Source organism: Loxodonta africana, chromosome 2 (genome assembly GCF_030014295.1).
Source record: "Loxodonta africana isolate mLoxAfr1 chromosome 2, mLoxAfr1.hap2, whole genome shotgun sequence".
NCBI lineage: Eukaryota > Metazoa > Chordata > Mammalia > Proboscidea > Elephantidae > Loxodonta > Loxodonta africana.
In genome coordinates, this window is record NC_087343.1 from 117,125,810 (window position 1) to 117,148,196 (window position 22,387).

The 22,387-nt window shown below is 41.5% G+C and overlaps 1 protein-coding gene across 1 annotated transcript in view; it reads right to left on the reverse strand.

Annotated features, from left to right (window-relative positions):
• FBXL17 (F-box and leucine rich repeat protein 17) overlaps positions 1 to 21,108 on the reverse strand; it is a 601,730-nt gene extending 580,622 nt beyond the window's left edge. Inside the window, exon 1 of the mRNA XM_064274712.1 lies at positions 20,076 to 21,108. Within this exon, the coding sequence (XP_064130782.1) occupies positions 20,076 to 21,080 (1,005 nt within the window). The 5' untranslated portion in view covers positions 21,081 to 21,108. The remainder of the gene's footprint in view (positions 1 to 20,075) is intronic.
• Between the last annotated feature and the right edge of the window lie 1,279 nt (positions 21,109 to 22,387).

A 22,387-nucleotide genomic window follows, 5' to 3' on the forward strand; every position in this document is an offset into this window, starting at 1 on the left:
AATGGTGTAGCTGTTGTGGAAAAGCTTGGTGGCTCCTCAAAAAGATAAAGATAGAATTACCATATGATTCATCAATTCTGCTTCTAGGTATATACACAAAAGAACTGAAAACAGGTATTCAAACAAAAATTTGTACATGAATGTTCACAGTACCATAATCCATAAAAGCAAAATGTAGAAACAACCTCTTCAAGTTGTCATTCCCAGCATAGTAGACTATACGATTGCCCAATTCAAAATGGCCAATAACAGTCCATTTCAGTTCACTAATGCCTAGAATATCGATGTTTATGTGTTCCATTTCATTTTTGACGATTTCTAATTTTCCTAGATTCATACTTCGTACATTCCAGGTTCCGATTATTAACAGATGTTTGCGCAGCTGTTTCTTCTCATTTTGAGTCGTGTCACATCAGCAAATGAAGGTCCCGAAAGTTTTACTCCATCCACGTCACTAAGGTCGACTCTACTTTGAAGAGGCACCTCTTCCCCAGTCATCTTTTCAGTGCCTTCCAACCTGAGGGGCTCATCTTTCAGCACTGTATCAGACAATGTTCCGCTGCTATTCATAAGGTTTTCACTGGCTAATACTTTTCAGAAGCAGACTGCCGGGTCCTACTTCCTAGTCTGTCTTAGTCTGGAAGCTCAGCTGAAATCTGTCCTCCATGGGTGACCCTGCTGGTATCTGAATATTGGTGGCACAGCTTCCAGCATCACAGCAACACACAAGCCCCCGCAGTACGACAAACTGACAGACACATGTTTTATCAACTATGCAAAGGCATTTGACTGTGTGGATCATAGCAAATTATGGATAACATTGCAAAGAATGGGAATTCCAGAACACTTAATTGTGCTCACGAGGAAACTTTACATAGATCAAGAGGCAGTTGTTCGGACAGAACAGGGGGATACCGATTGGTTTAAAGTCAGGAAAGGTGCGCATCAGGGTTGTATTCTTTACCATACCTATTCAATCTGTGTGCTGAGCATATAATCCGAGAAGCTGGACTATATGAAGAAGAACTGGGCATCAGGATTGGAGGAAGACTCATTAACAACCTGTGTTATGCAGATGACACAACCTTGCTTGCTGAAAGTGAAGAAGACCTGAAGCACTTACTTATGAAGATCAATGACCACAGCCTTCAGTATGGATTACACCTCAACATAAAGAAAACAAAAATCCTCACAACTGGACCAATGAGCAACATCGTGATAAATGGAGAAAAGATTGAAGTTGTCAAGGATTTCATATTACTTGGATCTGCCATGAACAGCCATGGAAGCAGCAGTCAAGAAATCAAAAGACGCATTGCACTGAGTAAATCTGCTGCAAAGGACCTCTTTAAAGTGTTGAAGAGCAAAGATGTCACCCTGAAGACTAAGGTGCGCCTGACCCAAGCCATGATATTTTCAATCGCATTGCATGCATGTGAAAGGTGGACAATTAACAAGGAAGACTGAAGAAGAATTGATGCCTTTGAATTGTGGTGTTGGCGAAGAACATTGAATATACCATGGACTGCCAGAAGAACGAATAAATCTATCTTGGATGAAGTACAACCAGAATGATCCTTAGAAGCAAGGATGGCGAGACTGCGTCTTGCATACTTTGGACGTGTTGCCAGGAGGGATCACTCTCTGGAGCCATCATGCTTGGCAGAGTACAGGATCAGCGGAAAAGAGGGAGACCCTCAACGAGGTGGACTGACACAGTGGCTGCAACGATGGGCTCAAGCTTAACAACTGTAAGGATGGCGTAGAACAGGGCAGTGTTTCGTTCTGTTGTGCACAGGGTTGCTATGAGTTGGAGCCAACTCAACGGCACCTAACAACAACAGAAACAACCTAAACGTCAATCGCCAGATGAATGGAAGAACAAAATGTGGTATATACAAACGATGGAATATTATCGAGCAATAAAAAAAGGAATGAAGTACTTATGACACATGCTACAACAAGGATGAACCTTGGAAACATGCTGAAAGAAGGCAAACAAAAAAAGCCACAAATTGCATGATTCCATTTATATGAAATGCCCAGAATAGGCAAACCTATGGAGACAGAAGGTGAATTAGGGGCTGCGGGGGAGGAGAATGGGGAGTCACTGCTTAATGAGAATGGGATTTCTTTTGAGGGTAATGAAAATTCTCTGGAACTAGATATTGCAAATGGTTGTACCAAAAAACCAAACCTACTGCCATTGAGTCAATTCTGACTCACAGCAACCTGACATGACAGAGCACAACTGCCCCCACAGGGTTTCTAATGGTGTAATCTTTACGGAGGCAGACTGGCACATCTTTTTCACCCGGAGCACCTGATGGGCTCGAACTAACAACATTCCAGTTATTGGCCTACTGCTTAACCACTGAACTATCATGGCTCCTCGATGGAGGTACAGCATTGTTAAAATACTAAATGTCCCTGAATTGTACAGTTTAAAATGACTAAGATTGTGAATTTTAGGTTACATCAATTTTACCTCAATTTAAAAATCAAATAAATGGTTTGATTTCCAAGATATTTGGCAATTTCCCAATTTTTTTTTCTACTGTTGCTGTTTTTTGTTAGGTGCCAGTGTCAGTTCTGACTCAAAGCGACCCTACTGTACAATAGAACGCTATCCAGTCCTGTGCCACCCTCACAATCATTGCTATGTTTGAGCCCACTGTTGCAGCCAACTGGTCAATCCATCTCACTGAAGGTTGTCCTCTTACTCGATGACCTTACCAAGCATGATATCCTTCTTTAGCAACTGTCCCTCCTGATAATATGTCCGAAGTACATGAGATGAAGTCTTTCCATGCTCGCTTTAAAGGAGCACTGGCTATTCTTCCAAGACAGACTTGTTTGATCTTCTGGCAGTCCGTGGTATATTCAATATTCTTCACCAACACCACAATTTCAAAGGCATCAATTCTTCTTTGATATTCCTTACTCATCATCCAGTTTTCGCATGCATTTAGGGTGACTGAAAATACCACAGTCGGGTGCTCATCTTTGTTTTTCAACACTTTAAAGAGATCTTTTGTAGCAGATATGCGAATGCAAAAAAAAAAAAAAAAAAACTGATTTCTGGACTGCTGCTTCCATGGGCATTGATTGCAGATACAAGTAAGATTAAATCCTTGACAACTTCCAATCTTTTCTCCATTTATCATAATGTTGTTTAATCTTCCAGTTGTGTGGATTTTAGTTTTCTTTATGTTAAGATGTAATCCATACTGAACACTGTAGTCTGTTAAATATATATATATATATTCCTGATACATTGTCTTGTCATTATGAAATGTCTTCTTTGTCACCAATCTTAAATTTTATCTTTTAGTAACACAGCCAGTCCAGCTCTCTCATAGTTAGTATTTGTGCGGTACATATATTTTTCTGATTGCTTTCAAACTATCTGTGTCCTTAACGTAAAGCATGTCTCTGGTAAACAGCATATAGTCTTGTTTTGTTAATCCAGTCTCATAATCTCTGCACTCTGACTGGAATGTTTAGTCTATTAACAATGTAATTACTGATATGGTGAGATTTATAGCTGCCATTTTGTTATTTATTTTTCTACATTTCATATTTAAAATTTTTGTTTACCCATTCACTGTATGTTGTTATGCTGTTACATTATGCTATGCAATCTTATGTTTTTGATGTATCATTTTAATGCCTCACTTTATTTTTTACGGTTTTTTTTCTATTATTTTCTAAATAGTTTTTTCAGGCATTAGAATAAATACATCTTTAGTGTATCATAATCTACTCTAACAATGACTTAAATCTAGTAAAATATAAAAAGTTTGTTATGTGATGGCTCCATTTTCTTACTTCCTTTGTGTGATTATTTTCATATATATTATATCCACGTATGTAATAAACCCAACAACAGTTTATAAGTATTTATTTAAACAATCTTGTCTTTAAAAGAAATTAAGATAATAGAAACATTATGCCGTGTATGCAGGTATACGTATGTATATGTGTGTGTGCAAATGTATGTGTGTGCATGTGCATGTATATATATACAAACATGGGCACACACAGACATATACACTCACATTTACCGTTTCCTGTATTCTTAATCCTTCTATGAATTTCAGTTACTATCTGTTGTCATTACTTTAAGCCTAAAGGACTTCCTTTCCTACCGTATTTGTACACAAATAACACGCACCTTCTACATTTCTTTACCAAATGCGCACTCTCCCCACAAGGTATTTTCATAAGCATGCTATTGTTGTTTAAAAAAAAAAAAATAGCATAGAGCGCTTATAAAAATACCTTGCAGGGAGAAGGTGTGGCTGGCAAACAAACGCAGAAGAGACTCATGTTATTTGTGTAAAAACATGGTACACCTTGTAGGGAAGGTTTGCTAGCAACAAATTCTCAGTTTTTGTTTATACGGGAATGTATTGAATTGCCTTCATTTTTATAGGGCAGTTTTACGAAATAAGGAATTTTTGGTTGAAAGCCCCCCGACTTCTCCCACAAATATAAGTACGCCATGCTACTGCTTTTTGGTTTCCACAGTATCTGATGAGAGGTCAATTGTTAACCATTCTGCTGTTCCTCTGTTTGGTAGACAGATTTCTAAGATTATCCCAGAACCAACACCCCCTAGTGTTACTCCCACAGTTGTGTTATATTACATTACAAACGAGATTTGTAGATGTAATTGAGGTTACTAATTGGTTGATGTTAAGAAAGGATGATTATCCAGACAGGCCTAACCTAAACACATGAGGCTTTAAAATCAGTTTTCTCCAGGTGATGGCAAAAGAGTTCAGAGATGTTGAAAGCACGAAGGGAATTCAATGTGCCACTGCTGGCTTGACACTGGAAGGGGCCACACGGAAAGAGTCCACACTCCTGACAGTGACCTCTAGGAGTAGAGACCAACCCTTGACCAATAGCCAGCAAGAAAACGGGCACTCGGATTTCTATAATAAGGAACTGAATTCAGCGAACAAGAATAATCTTGGAAGTAGATTTTCCCCCCAGAGCCTCCAGATAAAAACAATCCAGCCGACATCTTGATTTCAGCCTTGTGATAACCTGAGCAGAAAACCCTGCCATGTGTGCCAGATTTCTAACCTATCGAACTATAAGCTAGTACATGCATGTTGTTTTAAGCCACCAATTTTGTGGTGATCTGTTATACAGCAATAGAAAACTAACACACTCTGTACATGATGAATTATTCTTCTCTTGCTGCTTTTAAGATTTTTCTTTATTCTTGGCTTCTTGCAGTTTGAGAATAACATGTATAGCTTGGTTCTCATTCTCTTTATCCTACGTGGGGTTCACTGAGCTTCTTATATCTATAGATTAATGATTTTTATCAAATTTGAGACATTTTTGGCCTTTATAACATCATTTTTTTTTTCTGCCTCTTTCTATCTTCTCCTTCTGGGACTCCCATTACATGGATGTTGGTACACTTGATGTTTTCCCACATCTTTGAAGCCCTGTTTTTTTTTTTTTAAAGAAGACCTGTTCATTTTTATTCAAACTTTCCTCTCTCTCTCTCTTTCTGTTTTCGTTGGATAAATGTTATCAATCAATATTCTAGTACACGGATTTTTTTCTTCTGCCATCTCATATCTGCCATTGAGAACATTTGTCTTAGGCTAGGTTCTCTAGAGAAGCAAAACCAGTAAAGTGTATAAATATATATAAAAAGAAATTTATATCAAGGAAATGGCTCACAGAGTTGTAGAGACTGGAATGTCCCAAGTCTGTAGGTCAGACTGGAGGCATCTCCTGATTCATGTAGCTGCAGGGGCTGGCAAATCCAAGATTGGCATGTCAGAGAGCAGAGCTGTTGCTCACAGCCTGTGAAGATCAACAAATCCCAAGTTCGGAAGGCAAGACCACAGGTAAGCTGCTAGCTCAAGTCCCAAGAAACAGAGGTCAGAACAGGAGCCAGCTGCGGGATCCAGAGTGAGCAAAGCCCACGAGCCTTGTCAGAATGTCTACTTATATTTGATGCAGACCACACACTCAAAAAAACTCCCTTTCAACTGACTGGCTACTCACAGCAGATCTCATCACAGGGGTGATCACATTACACCAACTATCAACATGAACATGATCACAACATCATAGACCACCAAACCACTGAAAATTATATCCCAGCCAAGTTGACACACAATCTTAACCGTCACAACATTTATTGAATTTTCTGATTATTTTACTTTTTTTCTCTATTGGGTTCTTTTTTATAGTTTCCATGTCTCTATTGAGATTCCCATTTTGTGTGTCAACATCATCACAATACCGTTTAATTCTCTGAACACAGCCTGCTAAGTCTAGTATCTGGGACCACTCAAAAATCAGTTTCTATTAACTGTTTTTCCTCTCAGTATGGATCACATTTCCCTGTTTCCTTACATGTCCTATAATTTTTTTGTTAAACACTGGACATTTTAGATAGTATGCTACAGCAACTCTGGAACTTGATTTTTTTGGTAAGGTTTTTTAGTTTTTGTTTTTTTTTTACTTGCCTGGTCTTAAACTGTGGAATCTGCTCTCTCAAGTTTTAATTCTTATATTTTTTTAGTTTGGCTTCCCCAAGAGATCATCCTGTGTCTATATAACTTAGTTTTGAGCTACTTATTTGTGCAAAGTCTATGCTCAAGCACCTCAAGCCTGGTCTTTGATCTGTATGTGGACTGGGAAAAGCATATTCAAAGCTCGGCCAATTCTCAAGTCTGCTTTAGCGTTTGCTTTTGCTAGACTCTTTGGCTTCCCCTGAAAATGCATGTAGTTTCACAATAAGCAAGGGATGTGTGGACAGCTTATCCCTTTGTGTTTCCCTTTTTTCTCAAGTCTCTGTAACACTGCTCATCCCAACTGAAGCCACAACCTCACACTAGCAAGTATCTGGGTTTTTCCCTATTTGTTTCCTGTCACATTCACTACTTTTAGCTAACAAATCCACAGTTCTTACCCCCTGCCCCCCAATGAGTCTGCCTCTCTGGAAGCAAAGCTGGTGGTTTTCCAAACTATAGTTCTAGATGAAAGCGGTGAATGAAGGGAAGAGGGAATCTGAGGTGCAGCAGCAGCCCCATGAAACAAGGCTACAGGCTATTACATGAAGCTCTAGCATTTCTCTAATAATAAATGCTTCTGAATTTATAGCCTACCTTTGGCAGATTTCCAGAGCCAAAATAGTTCTAGGCAATTTCGATCAGTTTTTGTGTGTATGTATGTATATGTGTATATGTGTGTGTGTGTATAATTTTTTTTTTTTTTTTTGGTGGAGAGGATTCACCAAACTCTTCATGCCATCATAGCTAGAAGTCTCTCTTCTGTGGATATTTTTACACTCATTAACCCCATTTTATAGATAAGAAAATAAAGACTCAGGAAGACTACCCACTCAGTGTCATCGATCATTTATTTAAGGTTAAAGAACTATGCGGTCTGAAAGGGCTAATTTTTTATGTGGGAAATGGTCACTGGAGCCAATCAGTATCTTGTTCAAAATATGGTTGACTCTGGATAGTACCTTCTTTGAACTTTTTTTTTTTTTAAAGTGAGATCATTGTTATAACCCTTATATCACTGACTAAATTCCAGTGGACCTAGATTAGTCTTGTTCATTCAACTAAAAAAAGACAACTTAATGACTGGATAAAGGGAAGATAAAACTGGCATCAGCAAACATGAGTAAAATTAAAAAGGCATACTACCAAGTTGAAATATCAATGCATATTTAATAAAAAAAAAAAAAATTTTTTTTTTTTTTTTTTTAGATCTTTGCAAATGGTATGTAATAGGCAGCCTATACAATGGTCTCCAATGATCCTTGTCTCCTGGTGTTCAGGACTTATGTAATCACCTCCAGAGTACGGGCTGGGTTTACTGACTCGTTTCTAATGAACAGAATATGGCAGAAGTGATGGGATGTCACTTCAAATTAGGTTTAAAAAAAAAAAAAAAAACTGTGGTTTCCATTTTGGGATTGTTGTCTTAGATTTCATGCTCTGAGGAGAGCAACCTACTATGTTGTAAGTACCCTGTGGAGAAACCCACATGGCAAGGAACTTAAATCCCTGGCCAATAGTCAATGAGTAGCTGAAACATGCCCAAAACCACACCAGTATGTCTGGATGGGAATTCTCCAGCCCCAGACAAGTAGCTCCAGTCAACGCCTTGACTGCAGCCTCACAAGAAACCTTGGGTCACACCCAGATTCCTAACTCACAGAAACTGTGAAATACATGTTTGTGGTTTTAAGTTAAGTGTTGGCACAATTTGTTAGGCAGCAAAAGACAACTAACACATGTTTAAATATTCCTGCTTTTCTTTCTGTTATTAAAATGTTGTCTCTGCCCATACTCTAATTCCTGAGAAAACAACTACCATCACCACCCCCGAACTATCTTCTTAATTTCATTTAACAAATATTTGTGCATGCATACCTAGGTTTCTGAGGGAGACACAGGGGCAGATTATCCAATAAGCAAGGTAAGCATTGTGCTTACCTAGCCTACCAGATGATCTGTAGTGAAACTGTTCACTACAGATTAGTAAGCAGGCACAAGTAAACCCGTGCTTATCTTGCTTACTGGGTTATCCACCCATCAGGGGTTGTAACGTGAAAAGAGGCTTTGATTCTGTAGGGAAGGTGCTGTGGGGTTGGGAGAGAGACAGATGCCAGCCAGACCTAGAAGCAAAGTCTTTGATGTGGTGAAAAATATGTGAAACTGTTCACTACAGACGATCTGGTAAGTAAAGTAAGCACTATGCTTACCTTGCCTATTAGACAATTCGCCCCTGGGGAGACACTAAGAGGCATGAGATTTGGTCAATGGCTTTAAGGATTATATAGTCAAGGGAATTTCTGAGTTATCTCTACATAGTTTGAGATTCAAGAGAAGGAGCATTTCACAGATTCCTTTGAAAAAAGAGAACGTAAGACTGTAAATAACTGACCAGTAACATTCTGTAAAATAAAGAAAATTATGAAGAGAAAAATTACACTGAAAAAAACCAGCATGGCACCTGTATCAAGCTAGGAAATTGCTTACTTTAACACAGGTTAATTAGCAATGGCTTAAACACGACCAGAGTCCAGGCTGGTACACAACCAGAGTCCAGGCTGGTAGGTACTCTAGGGATTTTTGAAATTCAGGGATCTGTCATCTTCTATGTTGTTGCTCTTTCATCGATGCCCTTATTATAAAGTTTAAGATGGCTTACCCCTATAACCTAGGTGGTCTAGCCCTTGAAAGGAGGAAGAGGAAGTAAAGGACAAGTAGCTGCTTTTTATGGATATGACCTGGAAGTTGTATACATTGACTTCACTCACATCCTCCTGCTTCATATTTAGCCATATAGCCCCATCTCTGTACAAAGAAGACCAAGAAATACAATCTCTAATTAGGTGGCCACGTGCCTAGCTAGAATTTGGGGCACTCTTCTACTAAAAGAATATGAGGAGAATGAATATGAATTCTAGTCAGGACATAGGTTGAAAACAAACTTGATTATTTTTTATTGTTAGTGGCAAATCTGGATAACATAAGCTATTAATTATCAGAAAATTTAGAAGTCATTTTGCTGATATAACCTAATCACTACCAACCTGAAATCGAAATATTTCTAAACCTTGAAAAATTCCATTTTTGAACAGAGCACTGGCATAAAATATCAGAAGGTAGTTTAGAGTGAAGAAACTTCCAGAAAGAGCATTGTTGTTTGACACTTGGTCACACCTGCCCACAGAACCTTACAGCACTTTTTAAAAACAACAAAATCAACACCTACATCTGGTCATTTCATTTCTTGATGAAGAGATCTTACTTGCTACCAGATATCACTACAAAAAGGAGTTAAGGGTTAGGAACAGGCAGGCAGACTGCTGACAAGCTACAGAAATAATGTTAGAAAAGACAACAACCTGTGTGTATCAGAAAATATGCTAGGTGCCATGGAAGATAAAGAGATGTTAAAGACGCAACACAAGACTTCACATTACCTATTGTATGATACTATTTATAAGAAATTTCCAGAAAAAGATAAACTATAGAGACAGAAAGCAGATCAGTGGTTGCCTGGGGCTGGGGGTGGGAGCAGAAATTGACTGCAAAAAGACACAGGGAACTATTTGAGGTTATGAAGTTGTCCTAAAACTGGATTGTAGTGATGGTTGCACAATTACACACATTTACTAAAAATTATCAAATGTACACTTACAATGGGTAAATTATACATCAATAAAAAGCTGTTAAAAAAAAGCTCACAAGCTTTATACTTCTATGATTCTATCATCTTTCTTCCTAGAACCTTTGAATTCCTGTTTGAGAAAACACACACACAATTTTAATGAGGTACCAAGCAGATAATATCCTAGAGATTCATAGAGGTTCCCCTCCAAAATCCTCTCAGATTTATCTGTTTCAACTTAGTTCAACTTTTCTAAACCTACTGGTCTTTTCAATTTTTTTTTCCATCTACATCTATCTTGTGTCTTTATTAAACATTCTACTTATATTGCCTGCCAAAAGTTTAAAAGTAAAATTTACCATGTAGCCTGTGGAATAAAGTACCATTCAGATAAAAAGAAGATTAATTAAATTTCTAGTACTTTTTTAACAATACAGTCACACAGCAGTTACAGACTCCGAACCTATTTCTTCATCTATACTTTAAGATAGTATCTCACAATTTAACTGAAATTTAAAACAGAAAACTAATAAATCCCAACTGTTACTACATATAGTGCTACTCTATAGTAAAGTCAGATAGGAAACTTACCCAAGAATAAGTTTTATTCTAAAGCCAGTCATGTTGTTGTTAGGTGCCATCAAGTCAGTTCCAACTCATAGTGACCTTACGTACAACAGAACGAAACATTGCCTGGTCCTGAGCCATCCTCACAATCATTGTCACATTTGGGCTCACTGTTGTAGCCACTGTGTCTATACATCTCCTTGAGGGTCTTCCTCTTCCTCTTTTTCACAGAGCCTCTACTTTACCAAACATGATGTCTTTCTCCAGGGACTGGTCACAGAATTCAATAAAAAGCAAATATTCTGATAAGCATAAACAGGATATTTAGTCAAAATTAAACTAGTTTTTTAGAAACTACTGTGCTAACATAAAAAATGCTTCCATATTTATCTTCATTTATCTTCCCTCACATTTCCTATTATTTATGCAACCTGGTAGCCCAAGAGGAGCCCTGGTACTACATTGGGGCAGTTCTACTCGATCCAATAGGGTCACTATGAGTGGGAATCAATCTGACAGCAATGGGTTGGTTTGTTTGTTTTCTGGTAGCCCAAATTGGCAAGAGAAACGAAGGTCACCCCCTTAAGAGTTACTCTGTACAAGGCACAAAAATTTATAGACTTAAATGACAAGAAAACATCTCACTTTTGTGACTAGATTTAGTTAATCAGAACTTCTAGCCATCCTTCAGCAAAGAAAATCTTACACCTGACTTTCTAAAAACCAAAACCTGTTGCCACTGAGTCAATTCCGACTCATAGCAACCCTGTAAGACAGAACAGAACTGCCCCATGGGGTTTTCAAGGAGTGGTTGGTGGATTCAAATTGATGACCTTTTGGTTAGCAGCCAATCTCTTATTAAACACTGCGCCATCAGGGCTCCTGACTTCCTAAGGAACTATTTCAGCACTGACTAAAACAATCCCCAGAACTCCAGAGACATACCTTCTAAAGGTTATCTGATAACTGGAGCCTTAAATAAAGCATTCATGAAATGCTAGATTTAACTTAATTCTTCCTACTCATGGTAATCTACATTTAAAGTTTTAGAAAGAGGTACTACTTTTCTTCTTTGACTCTTATTTCCATGTGCCCTTTCATCCCTTTTTTAATATCTTTAAAAAAAAAAAATTACATCTGGTACATAGGCTTTCCTCAGAGCACATTTCTCTTATACAATTCCTCCCTGACCACTCAAGCAACCTGTTGGTACTAAAGCTGTAAAAATAAAGATTTAATATCAACTGGCACATTATCAGTGGTGCATGCCTTGTGAGGTGTTTTACTAATAATGGTGATTTTCGATCTATCACATTCTTTCAACTGGTTTCCTGTTCAAAGAAATACAATCATTGATCTGCTGACAGACAGCAAGATAGCTAAATATATTGCCACACAGTCTCTAAAAGCTAAATATAGATTTCAAGATACTCAATTACTCAAATAGTAACTGATATAATTTGGTAAGACTGTTGCAAAGTCATTCTACCAGATAAAAATCTAGTTGTGATATCAGTAGGCACTTTAAAATTATAAAGGCAACAGGTAACAAAGGCTGAAGCTAGCATATTCGATCCAAAACAATCCTTTAGCCAATCAAAGATCAAGTGTAACAGGCTTAAGTACTTAAGAAAATGCTATTCCCAAAGTTGACCTTTGAAAAGCCATTCCCCACCTCTCAATTTTCTGGTATTTAAAGACCATACCACAGACTCAATTATGGATAAAATCAGCCTGATTCATGTGGTTTAAGTTATCTGGTGTAAGCCCCCCATCTAATTCAGGAATCCCTTCCATAACATCCCCGAGAGGAGATCATTCAGAGCCTCAGGAACAGCGATATGCTGAAAAGGTCTCTATACCTGGAAACACTGAGCTGGGTTCCAGCCCAGGGTCTGCCATTCGCTATCTAAAATTTCTTTGGGTAAACCATTTCAATTCTCCAGGCCTTTGTATTTGCATGCATAAGTAAGGGAGAGCTGACTAGTTGGCCTCAAACGTATCTTCCTGTTCTGAAGTTTTCCAGAGAGGTTCACTACTTCAAGAAAACACTAATTCCATTTTTAGATAGCTCTGATTGTTAGAAAGAGCCCTGGTGGAAAGGCGGTTAAGCGCTGAGCTGCTAACCAAAAGGCTGGCAGCTCGAATCCACCAACCGCTACTTGGAAACCCTATAGGGTACTTCTACTCTATCCTATAGGGTCACTATAAGTGGGAACTGACTCGACAGCAACAGATTTGGTTTTGGTGTTTTTTGGAATTGTTGGAAAGGACTTTCTAAAATCCAAACATATACACCCTTAAAGCCTGAAATTCAATTTCTTGATATCTAAGAAAAACGTGACATATCCATAAGAAACATCCATAAGCATTGTTTGTAGTAGCAAAAAACCGAAAACATCCATTAACAGAGAAATAAACATGATACAGTATAATACTGTAGGATACTATGCAGCAGTTTAAAAGAATAAAGGAAGCCATATACTCCCTAACAAGACCTCCAAGACATATTAAAATTTAAAAAAAAAAAACTGCAGAACATGTACATTTTGATGCCATTTATAAAAAAGCTGTGTCCAACAGAACTCTCAGTGTCAAAAACATTTTAGATCTGCATACTCCAGTACAGTAGCCACTAGTCACATGATTGTTATTTCCAAAATGTGGCTATTGTGATTGAGACACGAAATTTTAAATTTCATTTAATTTCAATTACTTCAAATTTAAAAAGCCACATGTGGCTAGTGGTTACTGTACTGAACAGTACAAGTTTAGAAGAAAACCTAAGCTACTTACAGGGATTATTCCTGGAGAGGAAACTGCAATGGGAGGGCAGAGGTGAGCCAAAACACTTTACCTGCATTATTTGCTATGTTTTAAAGCAAGAAAGTGCTTATTATTTATATAAAAATAAAATTAAATGAAGAAAGGCCTTGCTGATACTGGAAGTTCTATGCATGACACGTTGTTGTTGTTGTTAGCTGCCAGTGAGTTACCTCAGGCTCATAGCTACCCCATTCACAACAGGATCAGATCATTGTGATACACAGAGTTTTCACTGGCTGATTTTTGGAAGTAGATCACCAGGCCTTTTTTTTTTTGCTTTAGCTGAAAGTTTACAGAGCAAACTAGCTTCTCATTCAATAATTTATACACAAATTCTTTTGTGACACTGGTTGTAATCCCCATGAAGGGTCAACATTCTCCCCTTCTCCACTCAGCTTCCCTGTTTCCATTTGTCCCATTTTCCTGTCCCTTTCTGCCATCTGGTCTTTGCTTTTGGGCAGGTGTTGCCCATTTGGTCTCATTCACATGATAGATGTAAAAAGCACATTCCTCACTTGTGTTACTGTTTGTTTTATAGACTTGTGTAATGTTTTGCTGAAGAGTGAACTTCGGGAGTTACTTCAGTTTTGCATGACAAAGATGTCCAGGGGCCATGGTCTCGAGGTTCCTCCAGTCTCTGTCAGATCAGTAAGTCTGGTCTTTTTGTGTGTGTACGTGAATTTTGTTCTACATTTTTCTCCTGTTCTATCCGGGACCCTCTTCTGTCATCCCTGTCAGAGCAGTCGGTGGTGGTAGCTGGGCACCACCTAGTTGTTCTGGGCTCAGACTGGTGGAGGCTGTGGTACTTGTGGTTTGTTAGTGCTTTGGACTAACATTTCCCGTTCGTATTTGGTTTTTTTTCATTCTCTTTTGCTCCGAACAGGATAGGACCAGTAGATGTGTCTTAGGTGACCTCTCGCAAGCTTTTAAGACCCCAGAAGCTACTCCCCAAAGTCTGATGTAGAACATTTTCCTTATGAACTATGTTACGCCAATTGACCAAGATGTTCCCCAAAACTACGGTCCCCAGGCCCCAGCTACTCAGTCCCTCAAAAATGTTTGCATGTGTCTATGAAACTTCTATTATCTTGCCTTGGTCACCTTGTGCTGACTTTCTGTATAATGTGTACTGTCTTTCCCTTCACCAAAGTTACCACTTACCTACTATCTAGTTGGTGATTTCCTCTCCCCATCCCTCCTCACCCCTCCCTCTTAACCATCAAAGGTTGTTTCTTTCTGTGGGTAAGCCTTTTCTTGAGTTTCTGTAATCGTGGTCTCATACAGTCTTTGCCCGTTTGTGATTGACTTATTTCACTCAGCATGTCCTCCAGATTCATCCATGTTGCAAGATACTTCATGGATTCACCACTGTTCTTCTTCATTGCATAGTATTCCACTGTGTATATATACCCTAATTTGTTTATCCATCCGTCTGTTGATGGGCACTTGTTGTTTCCATTTTTTTGCTATTGTGAATAATGCTGCAATAAACATAGGTGTGCGTATGTGATTCATGTCACAGCTCTTATTTTCCTACGCTATATTCCTAGGAGGAGGACTGCTGGATCATATGACATTTCTATTTCTAGCTTTTTAAGGAGGCACTGTATCGTTTTCCATAATGGTTGTACCATTTCACATTTCCACCAGCAGTGCATAAGAGTTTCAATCTCCCTGCAACCTCTCCAATGGTTGTTATTTTCTGTTTTTATTATTACTATTATTAGTTTTGACTTGCATTCTCTAATGGCTAACGGTCATGAGCATTTCCTCATGTCTGTCTTTAATGAAGTGTCTGGCCACATCCTTTGCCCCTTTTTCAATTGGATCATTTCTATTTTTATTGTTGCATTGTATATTATAGATTTCAGAGATTAGACCCTTGGAGGATATGTTGTAGCCAAAAATTTTCTCCTCGTCTGTAGGTTCTCTTTTTACTCTTTTGGTGAAGTCTTTTGATGACCTTAAGTGTTTAGTTTTTAGGAACTTGTTATCTGGTTTCTCTTCTGGCGTTTGTGCATCGTTAGTTATGGTTTGTATACTATTTATGGCACATATCAGGGCCCCTCACATTGTTCCTATTTTTCTTCAATGATCTTTACAGTTTTAGGTTTTATACTTAGGTTCACTTGGCGTTAGTTTTTGTGTATGGTATGAGGTACGGGTCCTGTTTCATTTTTTTTACAAATGGACATCCAGTTTCGCCAGCATCATTTGTTGAAAAGACAGTCTTTTCCCCATTGCATGGATTTTGGGCCTTTGTCAAAAATCAGCAGACCATAGGTGGATGGATTTACCTCTGGGTTCTCAATTCTGTTCCACTGGTCTCTGTGTCTGCCATTGTACCAGTACCAGGCTGTTCTGACTACCAGGGTTGTACAGTAGGTTCTGGGATTAGGTAGTGTGAGGCCTCCTACTTTGTTCTTCTTTACTTGTCCATTGTCTCTTTCCTTTCCATATAAAATTAAGGCACCAGGCCTTTCTTCCTAGTCTGTCTTAGTCTGGAAGCTCCACTGAAAACTATTCAGCATCGTAGTAACATGCAAGCCTCTACTGACAGATGGGTTATGGCTGCGTTTGAGGTGCAAAGGCAGGCAAGTGAACTCAGGTATCTCACATGGAGGGCAAGAATTCTACCAGCAATCGAATCACTACTGCTCCCACGAAAAACATAAAAAATGTTTAGCTTTACTCTTTTGCTTTTATCATACATGGAAAAAGTCAGGCAAATATGGTAACTTTCTTCCAAGATGTACTTTAAATCACATCATCTCATATTTCTCTCCCAAACTACCACAGCCCCACCGGAGCTTTTTTTTTTTTCCACAACTATAGTAAGTTGGTACAAAAGATGCAGCAATACAATTGTAAAGGCTACTGGCCCATCATCAGGGCATACCTTCTAAGGTTCACAACTGGGGTTCAATAGATTTGTGCCTCTCTATGCAACAATCTCTCCAACTGTCATAGCTCTGGGTTCTCTTTTCCGAGCCAAACACCTTCAGTTCTTACCAGAACTACAGCCAGAACTCTTTCACCATCACAAGGCTCTACTGTGGCTCAAAAACAAGAATAACTGAAGTCAGGATATGAACATTTTTTAGAGAATTTCCTTAGTGCCATGGCATATTCCCTCATACTCTCAGCCGAAACTTCCTCAACACTTGGTCATTCATTCATTCATAAACATTTATTGAGTGCTACTTTATGCCAGACAGTGCACCTGGGGGAGGAGATATAACAGTGAACAAGATACACTGGCACAGCCTCTACCCTCAAAAGCCTTATCCTCAAAAGTTCTACTTGGATTAGAAGACACTAAAAAAAAATCTCAATTTCAATCTATCTGACGCAGTCCCACTCTTTTTACTCTGAATACCACTAGGACCATAAAGCTAGATACAGGATCCTTATTCAAGTTTCTAATACAAGGAATGGAAATCTACATGATTTACTTTAACACAACAAAGGATGTCCAATGGGTAATTTCCCTAGATGAAGTTTTCAGCAGTCCACAGCAAAAACGTGAAAAACAACAATGTAATGAACAAAATTAATTTATTATATAAGGATTTTCTTTATTATAAGTCATGTTCTTCCTCTTCTTTGTGGGGGGGGAGAGATGACATAATTAAAATGTTATATACCTTATTATTTAATGACTTAAATATAAAGTACCTGGTTTTTTGGAGCCATGGTAGCGAAGTGGATAAGAGCTTGACTGCTAACCAAAAGGATGACAGTTCGAATCCACCAGCCACTCCTTGGAAACCCTATGGGGCAGTTCTACCCTGTCCTAAAGAGTTGCTGTGAGTCAGACTGTTTGTTCTTAGTTTTCTTAGCCAAAAACAAAAAAAAACAGCAATAGAACATCTGTGTCAATTACCTGTTGACATTTGTTCATATTATCCATTGATTTAATGAACTAAAGAAAGTGCCCTATACCCTAAAATCCACCTCCTGAGAATTTAAAATTCTGTTCCTCATTCCCCCTTTGATCAGGATTCTTCTATAGAATCCTTGATTTAAATGTTCAGTAATGATAGCTGGGCACCATTCAGCTCTCCTGGTCTCGCGGCTAAGGAGGCAGTTGTTCATGGAAGAGACTTGACACTTATGCCATTTCCTCCACCGATTCTTGACCCTCCTTCTTCCTCCAGAGATCCCAGCAAATAGACACCAACTGTTGCACCCTGGATGCTCATTTGCAAGCTTTTAAGACCCCAGGCACTAGACAACAAACTAGGAGGTAGGATAAAAGCACCAAAATCAATACTAGGCCAAATGACTGTGATATCCCATGAAACCATGATCCTAAGCCTCTGAATCAAGAAAATAAATCCCATGAGGTCCTAGGGTGTACACAGGCAGTATCAGCAACTGCTTTTTTTTTTTTTTTTTGAATACAAAAAGCACATCTTTTGCCAGCTCAACCTTTTTCAGGTATACAGCTTAGTAGTATCAATTACCTTAATCAGTTTGTGCAAATATCACCTCCAATCAATGTCAGGTTTCCCTTCACCATAAACAGTGATTTACTATTTCTAAACGATGGCTACCCCTTTCTCTCTTCCTCTTACCGCTGATAACTAATAGACATTTGCTTACTTTTGTGATTTCATGTAAGTGAGAGCATACAAAATTGGACCTTTTGTGATTGATTCATGTCAATTTTATGACTGATTCATGGAAAATCCATGGAATTCAGCCATTGAGGCCAAATGACCCCCTGAAACGATTATCCTGAGGAAATCTTTAAACCTTTAACCAATCTATTCCCTGAAGTCATCTTTGAACCAAATATCAGGTTTAGCCTAATTAGAAAAAAATATCTACATTAAGCATTATACTCTTTTTAAAGAATTATCTATATGTCATCAAATGGACAACAGCAACTCGAAAGGACAGATGAGAAGCTTTGGAGGCAGTTTTTGTTAACGACAGTGAAAGAGTTTGGAAAAGGCTGTTGACAAAATTGGCACAACTTGAAGAATGTAACCAATGTCACTGACTTGTGCCTGCAGAAATTGTTGAAGTGGTGTAGGTTTTGTTGTTTTTTTTATTTTCACCAAAAGTAAAAAAAAAGGAGAAAAAGATGGCAAAACAGCAAGACAGAAGACCATAGGGTAATGTACCAACCACAGATTTACCTATTTCTGGACTTCTTTTACATGTGAGAGAAATAAACTTCCCTATAATTAAAAAAAAATCCACCCCCTGCACAAACACAACAGGCACTCGCTCCTCCAACAACCAGAGCTCCATAAGAGTTAAGTCATAACATTTTGACAGAAGGAAAAGTTAAGCTTTCCCCCGCTTTAGCTGTATTATTCACAAGAACATTAATATCACAATAAAACAGATCTGAACACAAAGACTAATTTAAAAAAGTATATTTGTGACCTTCAGTAAGAAGAAAAGTAATCCAATACTTATCAAGGTTATTTATGGCTAATCAAACTGAAAAAAACATAATTTATATTTATTAAGTCCCAAGAAAGGAGAAGGGGAGAGAAAAGAGAAAATAAGAACAACAAAGAAATTAGTAACTTAATACAAACTTGATCACATAAATCAAAGTTTGTCACTAGCATTGCCAATTGACAAAATTGCAAAGTTCACTTAGTATTTGAAAGTGACATAAAGCTTACACAAAACACACACCTGCTTCACCCACCTCCCCACCCCCAACAAAATACATACCTGTTCTTACCTTCTGATCATTTCTATGCTTTTGTTTACGGGTTAAAAAGTAGGAAAGGAACATAATATAACAAAAAGAACAAGAACTTTTTTCCTAAGACAGGCAGGCCTAAATTCCCTATTTGAAGACCTAAATCTACCCCTTTGTGTGTAACCTCGGACAAGTCATTCAATGGCTTCAAGCCCCACTAGACTATAACCTCCATAGGAGAAAGAACCACTTCTGCCTGACTCACTACTGTAAGCCCAGGTCTACAGCACTCAAATATCAGTTTCTTTTTATATAAAATAAGGATGTTAACAGTATTTATCTCACAGAGTTATGTGGAGAATTAAATGTGATATTATGTATACAAATCTCTGGCACAGTGCCTGATCATAGTGAATGCTCAATAAAAATTAACCGTTAATAACATCAGCTAAGAAACCTGAAAGTATCGTTTGAAAGTTTTCAAATACTAACAAAGTTTTTACGCAATAACTATAAATTGTTCAGTTAATAAAATATTTCATAGAAACCTACAAATAGTTGCTAAACCACTGGGCTGGGAATCTAATGAGTGAACCCTGAATTATGAGTAACAGATCAGAGATATTAAAAGACGTTCAGCAGATTCCAACTTTGCCTACTTAAAAAAAAGCATAAGCATCCTCCCCATTGGCTTCCCAACCTCTGGTTCGGACGTCCCCAGCAATCAGTGAAGCCCCCTCCCCGCGCTGAGGAGGAGAGAGGAAAACTCGGAGACTAGGGCCGGAGTTGGGGGAAAGCGAACATCCCTGCGCCTCTAGCACAGACCCACCTTGAGCAGGATGGACGGCGGCAGCTGATTGATGTCTGGGGTTTCCGGGGGTGGCTCCTTGTAACAGTCGCAGGGGACTTCGCGGGGCTCCTGACAGTCCGCGTCGCCACATTCGTGCTGCTTCTGGGCTGGCAAGGGAGCGCCGCCTCCCGCTCGGACAGCGCCCCCGACCGCCTCTGTAGTGACACCTTCAGAAGTGGGGGAGGAGGGCCCAGGACAGAGCGTCTGTGGGGGCTGCTCCGGGCCCTGGCAGCAGCCGGCGTCTGGGGGCCTCGGCGGCGAGGCACCTCCCCCCGCAGGCCCTCCCCCGCCGCCGCCGCCGCAGCCCCCGCCGCCGCAGCGGGGCTGCTTGCAGGGGGTGCAGGCGGGCACCCCGGCCCCCTTCCGCTTGCACACCATCTCGGGGGGCGTGGGGGCCTCGGCCGGCGGTGGCGGTGGCGGCGGCGGCGGCGGCGGCGACGGCCCCCGGAAGAGTTGCACGGCGACGGGCGGCCCCAGGAAGCGCACGGGCCCCACGCTGGCCAGGAAGAGGCTCCGGCCCTGCTGCTCCCAGGCGGCGGCCGCGGCCAGCCCCAGCTCTTTGCAGCAGGAGGCGGGCGACGAGGCCGAAGCAGCGGCAGCGGCGGCGGCGGCGGCCGAGGACAGTAGGAAGTGGCGGGCGGCAGCGGCGCAATCCTCGGCGGCCAGGGCCGCGTAGCGCTGCGCCAGGTGCTGCGAGGAGGCGGTGGCGGCGTAGGCCCCGTCCCGCGGCGGCGGCGAAAGCGGCGGCTCCTCCTCTGGGCCGGCGGGGGCGGGCGCGCCGGGGCTGTGCACGATGAAGCAGAGCATGCAGGGCCCGCGGAAGAAGCAGTCCCGGCTCCGGGGCGCCGCCGCCTGAGGGGGCGCCTTGGCCGGGGGCCGGCGGGGCAGTCTGAGGAGAGGGCGGCGGCGGCGGCACCAGCTGCAACAGCGAGGCCTCTTCTGGCTCGGGCGGTTACGCGGTTCTTTCGAGAGAAGGTGGCCCATATAGAAGGCCCCGAGGACGGGGACGGGGACGGGGCAAGAGGGAGGCCCGGAGAGGCGGGCTCCCGGCAGCGGGGCAGGCCGCTCGCTGGCTCGGCCTCGGGCCCGCGGTGGGGTCGCCTGCCCTGCACGCACGCACGGACACACACGCGACGGTGGGGGGTGGGCGTCAGCTGGGGGCCGCCCCGGCGCCCGACGGGGGCTACATGCTTTGCCCAGGGAAGCCGGGAGAACGATGGGAGCGAGCTTAGGGGACGCGAGGGAGCGAGCGAGCCTGCCGGCTAGGCTACCAGTCCTGGCTCGGCCCGGTGGCTCAGTCAGTCACCGCGGCAGCCGGGGAAGCGCCGGGTCGGGTTCAGACCATTTTAACTGCGGCTCCGCTGGCGGCGCGCGCGCCCGCGACACAGCTCGGCGCCGCGGGGTCGCGCGGCCCGCTCCGGGAGGGGGCGGAGCCAGCTGCAGCAGCGCGCTCCGAGCTAAGGCGCCGGCGCTCGGCTGCTCACCCGGGACCGCGGCCCGGCAGGGGACTGCAGGAAACAAGTGGTTGGCGTGGGTGCGGCGCTCGCGGGGTGCGGCGCGCGCTCCTCCCTCCCGACGCCCCAGGTCTCGTGGAGGCCGCTTCGCCCCCGCCCTTCTTTTGGGGCGGGTGGAGACGCTTCCGAGCCAGCTGTGTGACATCCGTTTGCACAGCCGCGCTGACGTCTCGAGGTGTAAGTTCAAGAGCTGCCATTGGCCGGGAGCCGCTCGGCTCCCCCCGGAGTTGGAGACCGAGGCCCCCGGAGCGGTAAAACGACTGCCACCGGAAGGACCATTCTGGGCCCAGGCTGCTCCTCCGGTGGGATGGGAAACGCGTGGCCCTTAGGTGATGTGGGCCCTTGACCTCTTGTGAGGGGCTGATGGGTTCTGGGAAACCAGGCAACCACAGTGTTACCCTACTTGTTTTCGTGCTTGTGGCGTAATGCTGACTTTATTGCAAATGTGTATCAAATTATCCATAAACAACTGAGAGAGAAACACTTTCTCAACCCAGTGAGTCATCCACCCGAACTACAAGCTATAGATGACTTTATTGTCTGCACCCTCAGAATCCCATCCATCATATACTTAAAAATGATTGTCAGGCGCTACACAAACTGTTCGAGGCGGCCCTCGGTGACCAAGGTGAAAACGAGGTTGTGGACAAACAACTTGTTAGAAATTCTGGATATAATGAGAACAAAGAGGGCAGTAACCAGAATGGTACCTGATGGTGAGGGAAGATTAGTTTTCACATGCGATAAATTTGAGAAGGTTTAAATACTGATAGGAAT